Raw genomic sequence first — 14,334 nt, forward strand, 5'->3', positions numbered from 1 at the left:
GGGGAAGCTCACCTCTGTCTGAACTGTGGCAGGTCTCTGGGTGCGCAGCATCTTGACCGTCTGGAATATGTCCACCACACCCTCGTACCTCATCCTCTCCAGCACAATGCTGAGGGTGATGAACACACCAGTCCTCCCTACTCCAGCACTGTTGGTGGAAAGGTGGAGACATACTTAGAATAAGATGTATCTAGAACTGTATCAACTATAGTCATGTTTTATCAGCTGCACTTAAAAATGACCTACTTGTGATTCCTGGTTTAAGTAATAACTACATAACTGAGGAAAAATTATAATAAAGTGTTTAATTTTACAAAATGAAATAAAAAGTATAGCTTGTCTCTCCATTTTCCTTCTTTATGGTTACAACATTTAACCAACTATCTCAACCATTTTAAAATAAACAATCTCAACACAGTTTAACAACTGAACAGCTTTAACAAGTCCTTTTCTCTTTCTTTCCAGCTGTCCTCACTTATTTCACCGACTGTCTCTTGTCTCGCCTCTCACTGTTTTTGTGTATCTCACTCCCACTCACTGACTTGACTTGAGCCATAATCATTGGGTAGCATCATGTGACCAGTGGCATAAAGACTAGAAAAGCTCTTTCTTCTCGTAATACTTGAACACAACGTATGATGAAATATACACCGGCCAGTGGGATGGAGGCACCTCACCTGCAGTGCACAGTAATTGGCCCGTCCTGGCCAAACTGTTCTTTCGTTTTGTGCACCTGGCCAATAAAATCGATGAATCCCTCCCCTGACTTTGGCACTCCTTGCTCCGGCCAATCAGTGAACTGGAACTGACGAACTGTCCGTGATTGGCCATCCTGAAAAAGAAGGGAATGTGTTATTCTTTTTAAATCCAGAAGAAAAAGAAGTTCAAAGCAGTACAAATAAACACAAACACATACACAAACTGATGACTCACCCTGGCATCAGTGACTTTGAACTCTCGGAGGATGTACTGGGGCATGTTGTACTCAGCCATGGGATCCACCACGAAGTACTGGTACCTGGCTGAGCGCTCTGCAGGCCAGTACTGGTGACACTTCTCCTGCAAGAGGACAGCACAGAGGCTTCAGTTCAGAGCTCTACATCATGTCTGAGAGATTTAGTGTGGAAAGGAGAAAAAAATTCTGGCTACTATGTCATTAAAATGTCTCCCTGACTTGTGAAATTCATTATTCACTTGAAGATAATTTTCCGGGAGATGAGATACGAGGTTCATGAGATATAACTCACACCACTATCTCTTGTGGAATGTTCTCACTCTTGTCACTGTGTTGCTTACATTTTCATTGCTTATATACTTTTTTTGTAGTACTTAATAGTACTCAAATACTAAAATACTTAAAAGACCTCTCCTGACTTCTGCCAATGGAAAATAAATATAAAAGAGCTGCTGATTATGCTGCACTTCAGCCAGTCCTCCAATATAATAATGAGTCCTAATTACAATACAATACAATGTGTGATATTGTATATTACAACACATGTTTAGCCATAATTGATTATGTAATCAAGTGCAAATCACTATTTGATATTGTGGGTCGATGTGAATTAAAATAATTAAAAAGCTGCAGAATCTTATCAATGTGGGTCTCTTTGTCTAGATTTCCCTATAGTATGTTCCTGTTGTCTATCCTACATAGTGATTACAGTGGTGTGTGTCTGTGTGTCCATACCCGTCCCATTTCTCTCAGTTTGGTTAGCATAACAACTATAGTGGAGTTGTGTTCCCACAGCATCCTCCAGTAGTCCTCTGTGGTTTCAGCCAATGGGCCTTGGGTTGCTATATAGGCCTTCTGCTGCCTACACACACAAATACATGGATATATATGAATATGACATTTTCTCTAAAAGCCTAGAAGGCATATAAAAACGTAACAGAATAACTGATGCTCAGTTCAGCTCTCTCTGACCTGTAGCCGTCGATGAAGCTGGCGTTGATATAGTCAGATCCCTCCACTCCTCTGATTGGCTGCAGACACACACGTGTGGTTTCATAGGGCATGATATTCACCAGCCGGTTCTTGAACTTGTTGCATGGCAGATTGGCACTCACAAACCGTGATGTGTGGGCCTTGGCACTGGCCAGACGCTGGAAAAGAGAAAAAAAGAGAAAACAGAATATTTATACTATCATACTGACTGATCCTAAGATATGGGCCTAAGAAGTAGTGTTAGTGAGAGCACACAAAACACAAGGGATAGATGGGTTAAAGGGAAGAAGGAAAGTAAAAAAGAAGTCCAGACAAATTCAAGGACCTCATTGAAATGTATTCAGCACAAGGCTTGGTTTTCCTCTGGCACATTGGACAACTGAAATTAGAAAATCGGCTTGACTCGGCAGGCCTGAGGATATTTAGTCAGACATCTTCAATTGAACAAAGGAGGGCCGATCTAGGGGGACAAGGGCAGTGGTAGAGAAGGGAAGAGGGAATATAATGAGATGTACGAGTGGAGGAAGAAGAAAATCAAGAGTCGAGGGGCAGGAAACCACAAGGCCCCACACTCTCTCAGCGCACATATGTGAACCACAGTTGATCCTGTACCAGTGAAAAAAATACAACAAAAAAAACCCCTGGAACACACACATTCATATGGAGACACGCAGACAGGCAGACGTGAGGACATACTGTACACTCTCTCTCACACTCAACCACTGGATGACATGGCATAAAATGAACAGCGGAACAACAGAGAATAGGCAGAGGGAAACCGCAGACTCATGGGGTGGAGCGGAGGGGGGGGGGGGGGCAACGGGGTCTGGTGAACTGAGCCTCGACCATCGGCGGCTACCGGAGCGCTGTGGGAGCAACAGCGGTACCTCATTTTCTTATAGACAGACCAAGATGGAAAATCCCACACTAACCAAAAGTTCATTAGTTCATTTGGGTACTCTGAACCCAGTATTCAGTGTAAACAATAGTAATTCTTCGTGTCATTTGGTTTGAATTAGACTCGGGTCTTATCAATAAAGCCTGGCAGACGCAAAACCTTTCACCGCTTTGATTCACGCCATTATTTTCACCAACTGTTAAGCTTGGACAAAATCATGCCTTGTTGGCAGCCTCTTTAAGCTCAGCCAGTAAACTCTGTGTGAACGGAAACAAAAACATTATTTCTTAACAGGGTGTTGGATTACCAAACGCTGCCAGAACAGCTCCGTTCCTTTTTTTTCTCTCACACATGCTTCAACTTTGTGCAAGGGATGCGACACCGCTCCTCCATGAGAAATTCCATCCTTCTTGGCGTTTTTCGTTGATGGAGGCGGAAAGTGCTGCTTCAGATGGCGCTCCGCAATGCCCCATAAGTGTTTGAGTGAGATGAAATCTGGTGACTGGGACAACCCTGGCATATGTTTTACATCAATACAAGGCTGAGCAAACAGTCCAGCGAGCACTCGGTTCATTGTCATTCTGGGCAGACCGCTGCCATTAGGACAGGAATGCCGGAGCATAGGATGAAGGAGATTGCTTGGAGTGGCTTTGTGTTGACTTTGCCCTCTGAGCGTCTGAGCAGACACAAACCATTCCAGGAAAATTTAAGCCACCTGCTTTCAATATATACCTGTATTGCAAAAGCTGCTTCTCTTTTCGCCCAGCCAGGCCAGACAGGTCTGCAGAGAACTTGTCTGGCAAGAGGCGAATATCAGAGTAAACAAAATAAAAATACCTAAAATTAAATGAAAATAACACTACTCAATAACACTTTGAACCTCTTATGCACCCATTCTTCTTGTTTGTGTATTGATGGCTATGTTTGGTGGGCTCACTTAAGAATTCCGATCAGCTCTCTAAATGTTTGAAAATGCCCATATGACCTTTCCCAAAGATTTCTGGCCTATATTATATGGTTTTTCTGTACAGGCCCATCAAACTTTTAAAACTACAATGCTTTCTAAAACCCCCCGTAGAGCTCTCTTACCTTGGATTCAAAAGGTGCAATCCCATAATCCCCTTCAAATCCAACCGTCCATCATGACTATATGAAACTCTCAGTGGGGGACTGAAAATCTCAGAACCTCTAACCGCCCCGGGAAAGATGCGAAGTGACTCTCAAGGTCAGGAAATTCAGGTTCAGGAGAGGAGAAGGTTGTTCTCAAGCTGTTTTTCCCAAGATGATCCTCCTAGTCTATCTACAAAATAGACCTGGAGATGCCAAATGCTGTTTCCAAGGTCAAGTATCAAACCTGAACCCCATTCGTTTGGGTCAAACTGGATGAGAAGTGCTGGAGGTACTCAGCATCAGGGAAAGCTTGAACATCTACAGTTATATTGTAATCGAGCAAACGCATGATCTGCTGATGAGGAGAACCAGATCCAGAACAGCTACCAAATGGATCTTATGGTGAAACTCTTCACGGTTTGAGATGATTCTCTCATTTTATTTAATTTTCATTTAGATGTTGCTTTATGATGCAATTTAGATTTTATTAGGTTGGGAAACCAAACTCTTTAATTCTAAGATTATTTTTGATCCTTAACCACCCTTATCTCTCTGCCTTCTTTGGCTCTAGACATGTATTTGTGTGATTATACATTTTACCTGAGGCGATATAATGTCCTATAAGGACTTTGATTACACCAAACATGTCATGGAGCACAGATAGTAATAATAATAATTGTAATAATAATAATAATTGGCAAAAACATATATTAAAGCAATAGGATGACATTTTGCACTTTCTTGCAGAGAATGAGACTAAAAGATCTACACGTCTGTTAAATGAGGCTACAGCCAGCAGATTAGCTTAGTTTAGCACAAGGACTGGAAACAGGGTGAAACAGCTCGTTTCACTCTGTTTGAAGATAACAAAATTCAATTCACTCACAAGCACCTCTGCAGCTCTATAATTAACATGTTATATCTAATTTTTTCATTTGTTTCAAGCGTCTGATTTGACCATGTACTGTACTTTCTTTATGGGGTCAGGATGGCCCATTAGGTCAGGAGACCATGTTTAGACACTGATTTTAAGTGTCTGTGAGGTACTAAATATACACAGTACCACCTTGAGGGATGCTATTGTGTAGCTGACCCTGAAGTCTGACCTCCTGTGTGGCGAGGGGCAAGAAAAAGGACTCTCTCTCTCTTTCAGAGGCCAGTGAGGTGTCACATTATTATCATTTAATCGTTTTTTATGAACCATCATAAATCAGTTATTTTACAACCTTCAGGGATATGGTGAATAGTTCTCACCTTGAACTCCAGCTCCATGCCGGTGACATTCTCTCCCGGTTCAATCTGCGTCAGCCTCTGGATGTAGGAGTACAGGTTCCTGGCGGGGACCTCGGTGTTCCCGCAGGTCACAGCCTCCAGCAGCGCATCATGAATGAAGATGTACTGGTCCTCCGTCTGGACCATGTAGTTCCTCTGGGAGCGCATCAGCGTGACATGACCGTAGATATCGATGGTCTTCTCATGCTTGATTCGCTCCGTCATGGCGTCGATAACGATGAAGCAGCCCGTGCGACCCACTCCAGCGCTGAGCCGAAACAGGAGGGAGAAAAAAATTAGATGGTGATGAGATTTTCTCACATAACCTTGGTCATGAAGTGTTGAACAAATTATTGTGTGTGTGCTGTGTCTTCAGACCTGGTACAAATCTGGGCCTGTTGCATGGTGCAGAAGCTCTTAACATATTGTGCCTAAGTCAACTAAATATCACAAAAGGTGCCAGCCAGCAATATTTCCAACAAAGGATGTAAAAATTGACATCAGCGATGAGTCAGCATCACCGTCTCACTGGCATTAGGAAGATATCCTCTCCTATCGACACGCAATCCAGAAATATAATACATTTAGCTGCCCACCCAAACACTTCACATTTTTGCTGTGCTAGTCCCTAAATGGTAAAACACCCTGACCAAGCAAGTTTCTGCAAGTGAATAAAAACCTCTTTATATGGTTAAATTAATACCAGTGCGTATATGTGTGTGTGTGTGTGTGTGTGTGTGTGTGTGTGTGTGTGTGTGTGTACGCGCACCAGCGTGTGTGTGTGTGTTGTTCAGGTGGAATGAGATTCGGTCCATTGTTTGATACAGAAGCTGGTTGATATGTTAAGACACATTATGATGGAGTCTTGCCGGGATAATTAAATTTGACTGATAATCCTGTTAGATACTCCATCTGACTGCTACGGAAGATTAGGAAGAGCTCCTCTCCTGGCAACCTTTTCACCCCCCCCCCGCCTCCCTTCATCTCCCTGCCTCTTTATCTTCTCTCCAAGTACCCTTCCAACACTCTCACACCAGCCCCACCACTTCTTCACTCTCACATTTGTACGTTTTCTTTTTTTTTAAGACTCCATTTTCGCTCCACCTTTCCTTTTCTTTAATTCATCATTTCCATTCACTGTGTCCTGGATTTGACCTCACCTTCTCTCTCATTCTGCACATATCTCCTCCTCTAACCCCCAGTCCCTTGCTAACTCTCCCTCTCAATCACTGTCTCAATCCCCCTTTTTCTTCTCCTTCCTTTTCTTCCTACTCATCTATACCTCACTAATTCTTCCTCCCAAGAGCTTCTGCTCCATATTCCCTCTGCTACCCTCTATCTTTTTCTCTCCTTCACTTCCTGGTAAGAGCAAAAATGCAGCTTCATCCCAGCTTTGGAGCTCAACATTGTGCCAAGACTGTAATGACAAGTTTCCAGAATCTTCCTCCAACCAATGCAGGAGCCTCCTGCTGCTCAGACAGCAGCTCATCTGAATACAAATTTACAAACCCAGATCTACCACCAGCTTAAATGGTAAATAGTCAACAGTGAAACCTACTTATAGTAAATAGGGTCAGCGTGGTGGCTGCTGTTGTTGTTAATCTTAGAGATGATGGAGGCTGTTAAGAAAGGAATGTTGGTGTTTTAGCCGGTGAGGATGGTTTGGGGTTTGCATAATGGCAGGTCAATTTCATTTCAGTTCTGGACCTGTGAATGATTTTATACAAGTGCTCCTGGACTCTTGCTGATTTTCACAGACTCCTGGGCTTTTGAAAATTATGTCGCTAAGTAAAACCCAAAATGACACATAAGTGTTTCATTCACACACACACACACACACACACACACACACACATACACACCTGCAATGGACGACCATGGGTCCTGCATCTGGAGGGTTGCAGGCCTTGACTCTCCGAAGGAAGGCCAGGAAGGGGGTGGGGTGTTCAGGTACCCCATGGTCCGGCCAGGCTGTGAACTGGAAGTGACGAACCTCACGCTTCTCATTGGAGCCGCTCTGAATGAGCGGACAGAAAGAGTGTTAAAGATAAAGCTGATGTGATTCTATGTTTTTTTTCTTACTGTCAACAAATCCGATGAAACTACCAAAACCAGAAATACAGTGGCCCCAATCATTCCTACTGAAGGACAGGTAACAACTATAGTTTCATTAAAAAAATTTAAAAAGGCTACACATGGGCATTGTAGTTTTTGGCAAACATTAATGTTTGTTGAGACAAACCTTTGTTAAGACTATTTTTAGTCGTCAAGGATTAATATACTATTGGTGGGATCCAGTCATTGTTGTTTTTTTTGTCATTTCTTGGGATTTGTTGACAGTAAAACAAATACTAGAATAAAATAAAATAAAAATTGAATAATAGAATATCCCCTGACATACCCTTTAAAATGTAAAAGTGTTTTCATGGCTAGCATACGTATGTTGCCAAACTGTATGAATCTACATGAAATGTAATTGGAAGCATCAATAATGTATGAAAAAGACAGAAAAAAGTCTGGTGTGTTCTCATATGGCCGTTTGTCATGTTTGGTGTCACAAATACAAGCAACCATCTGCGACATGGCCACAGAATCAAGTGCAAACACACAAACTAGTATGCATGAATATTTCAACAGATCAATACACACTTGACCCCATTACACTCCACTGCACACGCCATGTTACCTTGTAAAGAGCGAAGGTCCTGACAGAGTAGGTAGCCAGCTCCACTGTGTCCAGTAGAGTGACCTGGATGAGGCCATAGGTCTCTGTGCCCCGGGTCGGCCAGTATTGATCGCACTTCACCTAGAAGCGAAGAAGGGAGAAGCTGTGAGATATGCAGAGCAGTTTAGATTTGTCTGTACTTGGCTGCACGTGCTCGTGTACAGAGGCAAAATAGGGGGGGGGGGGGGGGGTGTTGAAGCAGATCAGTGAGAGGGTTTGCAAAATTCTGACAGTAATGTTTGGAAAAAATGTGCATATACAGAAAACCCAGTGTGTGACAGGGCTTTTAGTAAGTGTGTGTGGGGTTGAAGAGTGGCAGAGAGAGACTGGAGGGAGAGAGAGAGAGAGAGAGAGAGAGAGAGAGAGAGAGAGAGAGATCTGCTTTTCTGGGGTGTGTGATCCTGTAAGTTGTTTCAAATACAAGAAAACTGTGTGGCATAAATTTGCCAGAGGTTGGTGGGCTCTCACAAGGATCCATCACAGTGCTCAGGAAAGCCAAGTGATACCTAAAGTTCAGCCCAGACATATTTGACGCTGTACATTGCCCTACATTCCAACCTCACAAATCCCTACAAAACTACACCCCGCACACCAAATCCCAGCATCCCTAACCACCAAAACGCCTAGAATTCCCCTGTATAAGGAAGTCATGTTTGTAGTTCTTCAGTTCAGCCTCAGAGACCATAGAGGCTAGAGCATAAAAAAAATCCCAGAGGAGAGAAAAGAGGGGAGGAGGGCCTTGGCAGAATCAGGCCAAACCAAACGTTATGTGCTGATCCCACCAGTCCTCACATCAAAGACAGCAGGGAGCTCAGCTCAGCTCGCTCTGCATTCCACTGCTCCAGACTGGGGATTATGCGTTTTGGCCCAGAATGTTCAGGCTGTAATTACAGCTTTTCAACTGTTGTTTTCCCACCAGACCTTGAGATACTGTGGGGACAAGAATGGTTGTCCACGTAGGGGGGCTAGACCACTGCCAAAGCCTAAACAGGATCGCAGTAAATGCCTGGTGTGAAGACTATATTATCCATTGATATATGGGCTAACAGCATAACTGCGCCCTGCTTTTATATGGTTTGATTGGTGCTAAAAGGAAGGATACTGGCATGATTCCCACAGTGGGACCATCTGTGATCATCTATGTTTTTAATGCGTAAACACATAATGGCATAATGTTGAGAGGTGTTAAATGAGATTAAATCATTTTTTCCAACAAGCAGCCCACTATTCCCTCAAGCAGTAGATACAGAGGTTGTGGGCTTATAATAAACATCTAAGAATATTCAAATTGAATGTTTTCATTGTTGCATAATGTTGTAACTACTTTATTGAATATAGGAAATTTAAAGCAGGCATTCAAAAACTAAAGAGGTATCATGTTTATGAGACAGTAGCAGCCTACAATTAGGTGCTCTGCAGTCTTCCAGCAAAACTAAAAAAAAAAGAATGTCATAAAACTCCTCATGATCATGTAGCCAGGGTGTAAAAAAATGACACTTTGATGGCTGTGTCCTGTACTGCGCAGCCACAAGACAGGAAAAGAGAAAAACAGCTGTGGGTGTGATCATGCAGACTGTAGACACTAATGTGCACTCTGTCTGAACTACAGTGGTTATAATAAAACCCGTTTCTAGTTAACTATAAGTGCATTGTGGTGAGTTGAAAACAATTCAGCATTCTCACTCAATGCACTGGCTATTGCAGAGAGAAAAAAGGGTGGTGGTGGTGGTGGTGGGGACAGCAGAAAAAAGGCACTGAATAGAGAAAAAAAGGTAAGGAGGAAACCGTGTGAGGTGAGGTTGCATTTTAAAAGGGATTAGCAAAGGAGAGAAAGAGAGGTCTTGCCTTAGAGAAGAAATAAGAGGGCATCTGAGGGTCAAACAGACACAACAGAGACAGTTGGAAAAAGTTGAAAAGGAAACAGAGTTTTAACACAAGGCACAGGTTAATAGGAAAAGAAGCACAGATGAGAAGAAAGGATCATTTTCTGAACAGGGCTCTGGACATAATTGGATAACACTTAACCATGATTCATACCTCAAGCCATCCTTGTTCATTATATTCCAACATGACATTCTCATTACATTGGATTTTTTTTACTCAAGTACATATTCTGTTAGCAGCAGCAAAATGCCTTGAAGCCAAATGATTTTCTAATTCATTACCCCCCCACCCCCCAATTTAGCAGTATTTGTACTTCCCCCCAAGGTCTTGCTCACCATTCTACTCTATTTTATTTTACTTTATTCTGCTCTGGTCAACTACATGCCACCTTGTGCCCTCCTACACCCCCCCACCCCCCCACCCACAATCCTTACTGTGATCCCCTTACTTACACACTTTTAGTTTGGTCATCATCAATTATGTTGGCTGCTTTTTGGTTTATTAGACAAGCTATTTTTGGCATATCCTGCCTCTTCCTCTTCTGTCCTCTCCTTGTCCATTCTGTTCTCTTGAATCCATCTGGACTCTACTGTCCTTCCCCACGCTAAAAAAAAAAAAATTAACATCCTGCCCTGGTCTCTCCTGTACCTCTCCACTGCTGTCAAACCAACCATATCCCATTCTACCCTGACTCAACTCCAACCTAACTGTACTTTATTCCTCTCACTTCACTGTGCTGTAACCTTTAATATTGATCCTGCCCTACTCACCTCTTCCCTTTTTTTTGTCTAACTCTTTCACAGCCTATCCTTCCTTCAATATCCCATTCATCTTACCCTTTCCTATCCACGTCTGCCTTATTCCACAGTACTCCACTTCTCTGACCTTCCTTCATGATAGTCCCCTCAATATTCCACCATACCCTATTCCACTGTACAATGTTTTTCTTTACCCTATTCACCTGTATGTGCTGTCAGTGGAATATCCAGTTGTTGGCTTAGTTCATGCTGCTGCATGGTCAAAACCCAACTTTTCTCCCTTGTCAACATTAATATTCATCATCACTAACATTGCTGAAAAATTGTGTATTCTGTCTTTACTGGCCTAGCTTGTTATACTGCCTTTACCCTATCCCACTCTACTTTATCCTATCCCACTCTCACACTATCCTTCACCGCCTCTGTAGTCTATCCTATCCAATAGTGCCCTGTGCCAATGTTGACATGCTGCCCCCTCTTTCTTACCCGTGACTTCTCCTCCAGTTTGGTCATCATGATAATATTGGCTGTGTGCTGCTCCCACACCATCCTCCAGAAGTCACCGAAGGTCTCAGGGAGGGAGCCCTGAGTGGCGATATAGGCATTCTGACGGCGGTAGCCATCAATATAGTTAGCGTTGATGTAGTCACTGCCTGGGACACCTGCAAAACAAGGAGACAGTGAAGGTTATGGCGCGTGGTGGGAAAGGATGGCGAGAGAAGTGTGCAAAGTGAGGAGGAGAATCAATTGTGACGGGCTGAAGTGAGTGAGAGAGGGGAGAGCACACAGAGAGAACCTGCTGAAATACCACACATTATTTTATGTTTGCCCGATGCATCGTGTGTGTGATGAATGGCATTAGGGTTGAATGTGTCTGCACCGCTCACACGGAAACACCCTTTGTCCATGTAATTTCTTTGCAGATGAACCTGACTCTTTCTTCTCATTCACGGTGAAATAATCTATATGGATTATTTAAAGTCTTTTGCCATGAAAGCAGGTTTATGTCCCAGTAATAAAGAGTGTGGATCATCTGAGGTCATGGCAGGGAGATTAATGTTTTCACAGGACCAAGCGTCCTTTGGTGTTGGATTGTTCAGCCGTCTTGTTTTATAATACATGCTAAGACGATCATGGGCCTAATCTGAGTATACTCTGGATGTGTCGCTTTGAATGGCAATATGACTGTAAGGCCGTCTCTGTGTAAGACTCGGCTGACACTGCTTGTCCTGGAAGGGATTGTGTGTGTGTGTGTGTGTGTGTGTGTGTGTGTGTGTGTGTGTGTGTGTGTGTGTGTGCGCGTGTGTGTGATGTGAGAGACCGTCTGTGTGTGTTTGATTTAGGATCAGTCCTGCTCATCTGGGGCCTAATACCATAATCCGAAAAATCACTGAGTCACAGCTCAAACATGCACACATACACCAAAACACCAATGTACACACACAGACATACACACAGACGTGTACGCGTACATTCAGCCGTGACCCGATTCTGCCGAAGTGGGACGCAAAACTCCCTTTGAGTCGTCTGATCACAGTTTACACTCAAAAAGATGGAAGTCAATGAGCAAACAGTAGAATCCCGTCAGGAAGAAACTCCTGCAGCTGATTCTCTTCTAGCATTTTATTTTATGGGCACGACACAGTTCCATACAGTCGTAAAACCCCGAGCCATCATCGCACACACACCGCAGACAGACACACAAACACACACACACCCAGACCCACACACACACACTGAAATGACAGAGGAGTGTGGGGTGTTCATACAACTTATTTTAAATGGGATGGAGACAGATGGTAAGAAGAGCTTCTAACACATGTTTGTCAACCTCAGTCTTTAAAAGACAGCTTGGCTAAAGGCTTTGATGTGCTACAACTTCATTGCAAGGGACTAGAGCAGAAGCACTGTGCAGATAAAACACACACACACACACACACACACACACACACACACACACACACACACACACACACACACACACACACACACACACATCCAGTCATTGGTGGCTACACTGGCTTGGCAGAGAGTGTGTGTTCATGAATGTGTGGAGGAGACTGGGAGCAAAAGTGCATATCTGTGCTTGTGTGCATCCTGGGCATGTGTTTTAAATCTTTAGTATGTGTGTGTGTGTGTGTGTGTGTGTGTGTGTGTGTGTGTGCGTGTGTGTGTTTGGACATGCTCAAGAGTATATGTGTTTTCTAAGCTGAAAGAAAGACAGACAGCCAGAGCTCCAGGACAGGCGGGGGTGGAAGGGCTGCTCACACATGCTCTGCCCAGATAAGGCTCATCTGTTTGGGCTTGGCCTCCCACTGCCTCCCTCTCTCCACATTGGAGCTGCCAGTTTCTCTGCCTCAGGTCTTTCCCAGCTGAGGTGGGTGAGTGCGCTTCAAAACGCACACTGAGTACAGGACTGAGACTATTTTTTCTTCTCATTTTTTAGACCGTTCACAAATATGAAATCCAGGAAAATGGGCACGCCATCAAAATATATTAGCAACTAGGCTATAAATAAAGTGTAAGCCCAATTTATTTCCATATATATTAAAATGGACAAGTGAGAGACTGTATCAGTTGTATGATGAGGTGTCACAGAGGGTTGAAACAGCAGTTTGTTTGAACCCTGAAATGATCATTTTTATGGTGAAATCTGATGCAGGGACAGCATTTCCTATGTGTTGTATGGGAACAGGCAATGAAATACATCTGCATGGACTATTAATATCCCATTTGTCACGGACAGCAGTTCTCACACACACAAATCAAAACAAACACACTCAAATTCACGTGTATATACTTCAGTACTTGTGATGACTCTCACTGACACAATGCACTCCCAAGCCTCTCACCCCAACCTCATCCATCACAACTAAATGCCCAGTCTAAACCCTTACCATATCCTTAACCCTGAGACCAAGTCATAAACCTCAGACAGCACTTTAAAGGAGTGAGGAAGTGACCAAAATGCTCTCACTTCCTAAAAATGTCCTCATTCTCAACATCTGTACTCTTGTACAAACATAAGAGTGTGCACCCACACACACGCACATGCACACACACACACACACACACACACACACACACACACACACACACACACACACACACAAACACACACTTACCCTCAATGCTGGAGAGTATAACCCTGGAGTGATCATAGGCAATGACGTTAGCATAGCGGTTCTTTGGTTTGTTGACCTCCAAGTTGGAGTTCTCCCACGTGAACTGCTGACCGGGGTCGACGGACTACAAGACACACAAGTGAAGGTCAGAGCAAAGAACAAAGACGAGCAGACAGACTTGCAGAATTATTACAGTTCTTTCATTTCAAGTAGTTTTAGACAGTGTTTGCATGGTTTAGTCAAGTGTTTCGTTTCCAGAAATGTTTTAGTTCTATTAAAAATGTAATTATTGGTCATACCAGTGTGTGGTGTGTCAGTAGGATTATGTTCTGAAAAATGGCCCTAGCATACATGCTTGGGAAATTCATTACAGCAAGGAAAAAAAAAAACTTTTTTTTGTTTGAAATGTTGAAGAACTGTTATTAGAAATAAGTCAAAGTTCACTTGCGAAATAACCCGAGAACCAACAATCTTATTAAACTATCTTTTTGAAACCACTTTTTAATTCCTGTAGTGTTGTAAGACTTGGTTTATGTACAGTCTGTAACAAGATCAAGCATATTCTATGAGCATTACTGTTGCAACCCCCCAAGTGTTATATCTTAAAATCTGCC

At 43.1% G+C, this 14,334-nt stretch overlaps 1 protein-coding gene across 1 annotated transcript in view; it reads right to left on the bottom strand.

Moving 5' to 3' along the window:
- The window catches only part of ptprdb (protein tyrosine phosphatase receptor type Db), a 146,833-nt gene that overhangs the window by 3,600 nt on the left and 128,899 nt on the right, over positions 1 to 14,334 (bottom strand). The window contains exons 32-41 of the mRNA XM_056371532.1: positions 13,721 to 13,844; positions 11,082 to 11,257; positions 7,915 to 8,034; positions 7,091 to 7,245; positions 5,211 to 5,496; positions 1,928 to 2,106; positions 1,691 to 1,817; positions 934 to 1,059; positions 678 to 832; positions 13 to 148 (exon numbers count right to left, since the gene is read on the bottom strand). Coding sequence (XP_056227507.1) covers positions 13 to 148; positions 678 to 832; positions 934 to 1,059; positions 1,691 to 1,817; positions 1,928 to 2,106; positions 5,211 to 5,496; positions 7,091 to 7,245; positions 7,915 to 8,034; positions 11,082 to 11,257; positions 13,721 to 13,844 — 1,584 coding nt within the window. The remainder of the gene's footprint in view (positions 1 to 12; positions 149 to 677; positions 833 to 933; positions 1,060 to 1,690; positions 1,818 to 1,927; positions 2,107 to 5,210; positions 5,497 to 7,090; positions 7,246 to 7,914; positions 8,035 to 11,081; positions 11,258 to 13,720; positions 13,845 to 14,334) is intronic.

The sequence above is a fragment of the Seriola aureovittata genome, chromosome 3 (assembly GCF_021018895.1).
Source record: "Seriola aureovittata isolate HTS-2021-v1 ecotype China chromosome 3, ASM2101889v1, whole genome shotgun sequence".
NCBI classification, from domain to species: Eukaryota; Metazoa; Chordata; class Actinopteri; order Carangiformes; family Carangidae; genus Seriola; species Seriola aureovittata.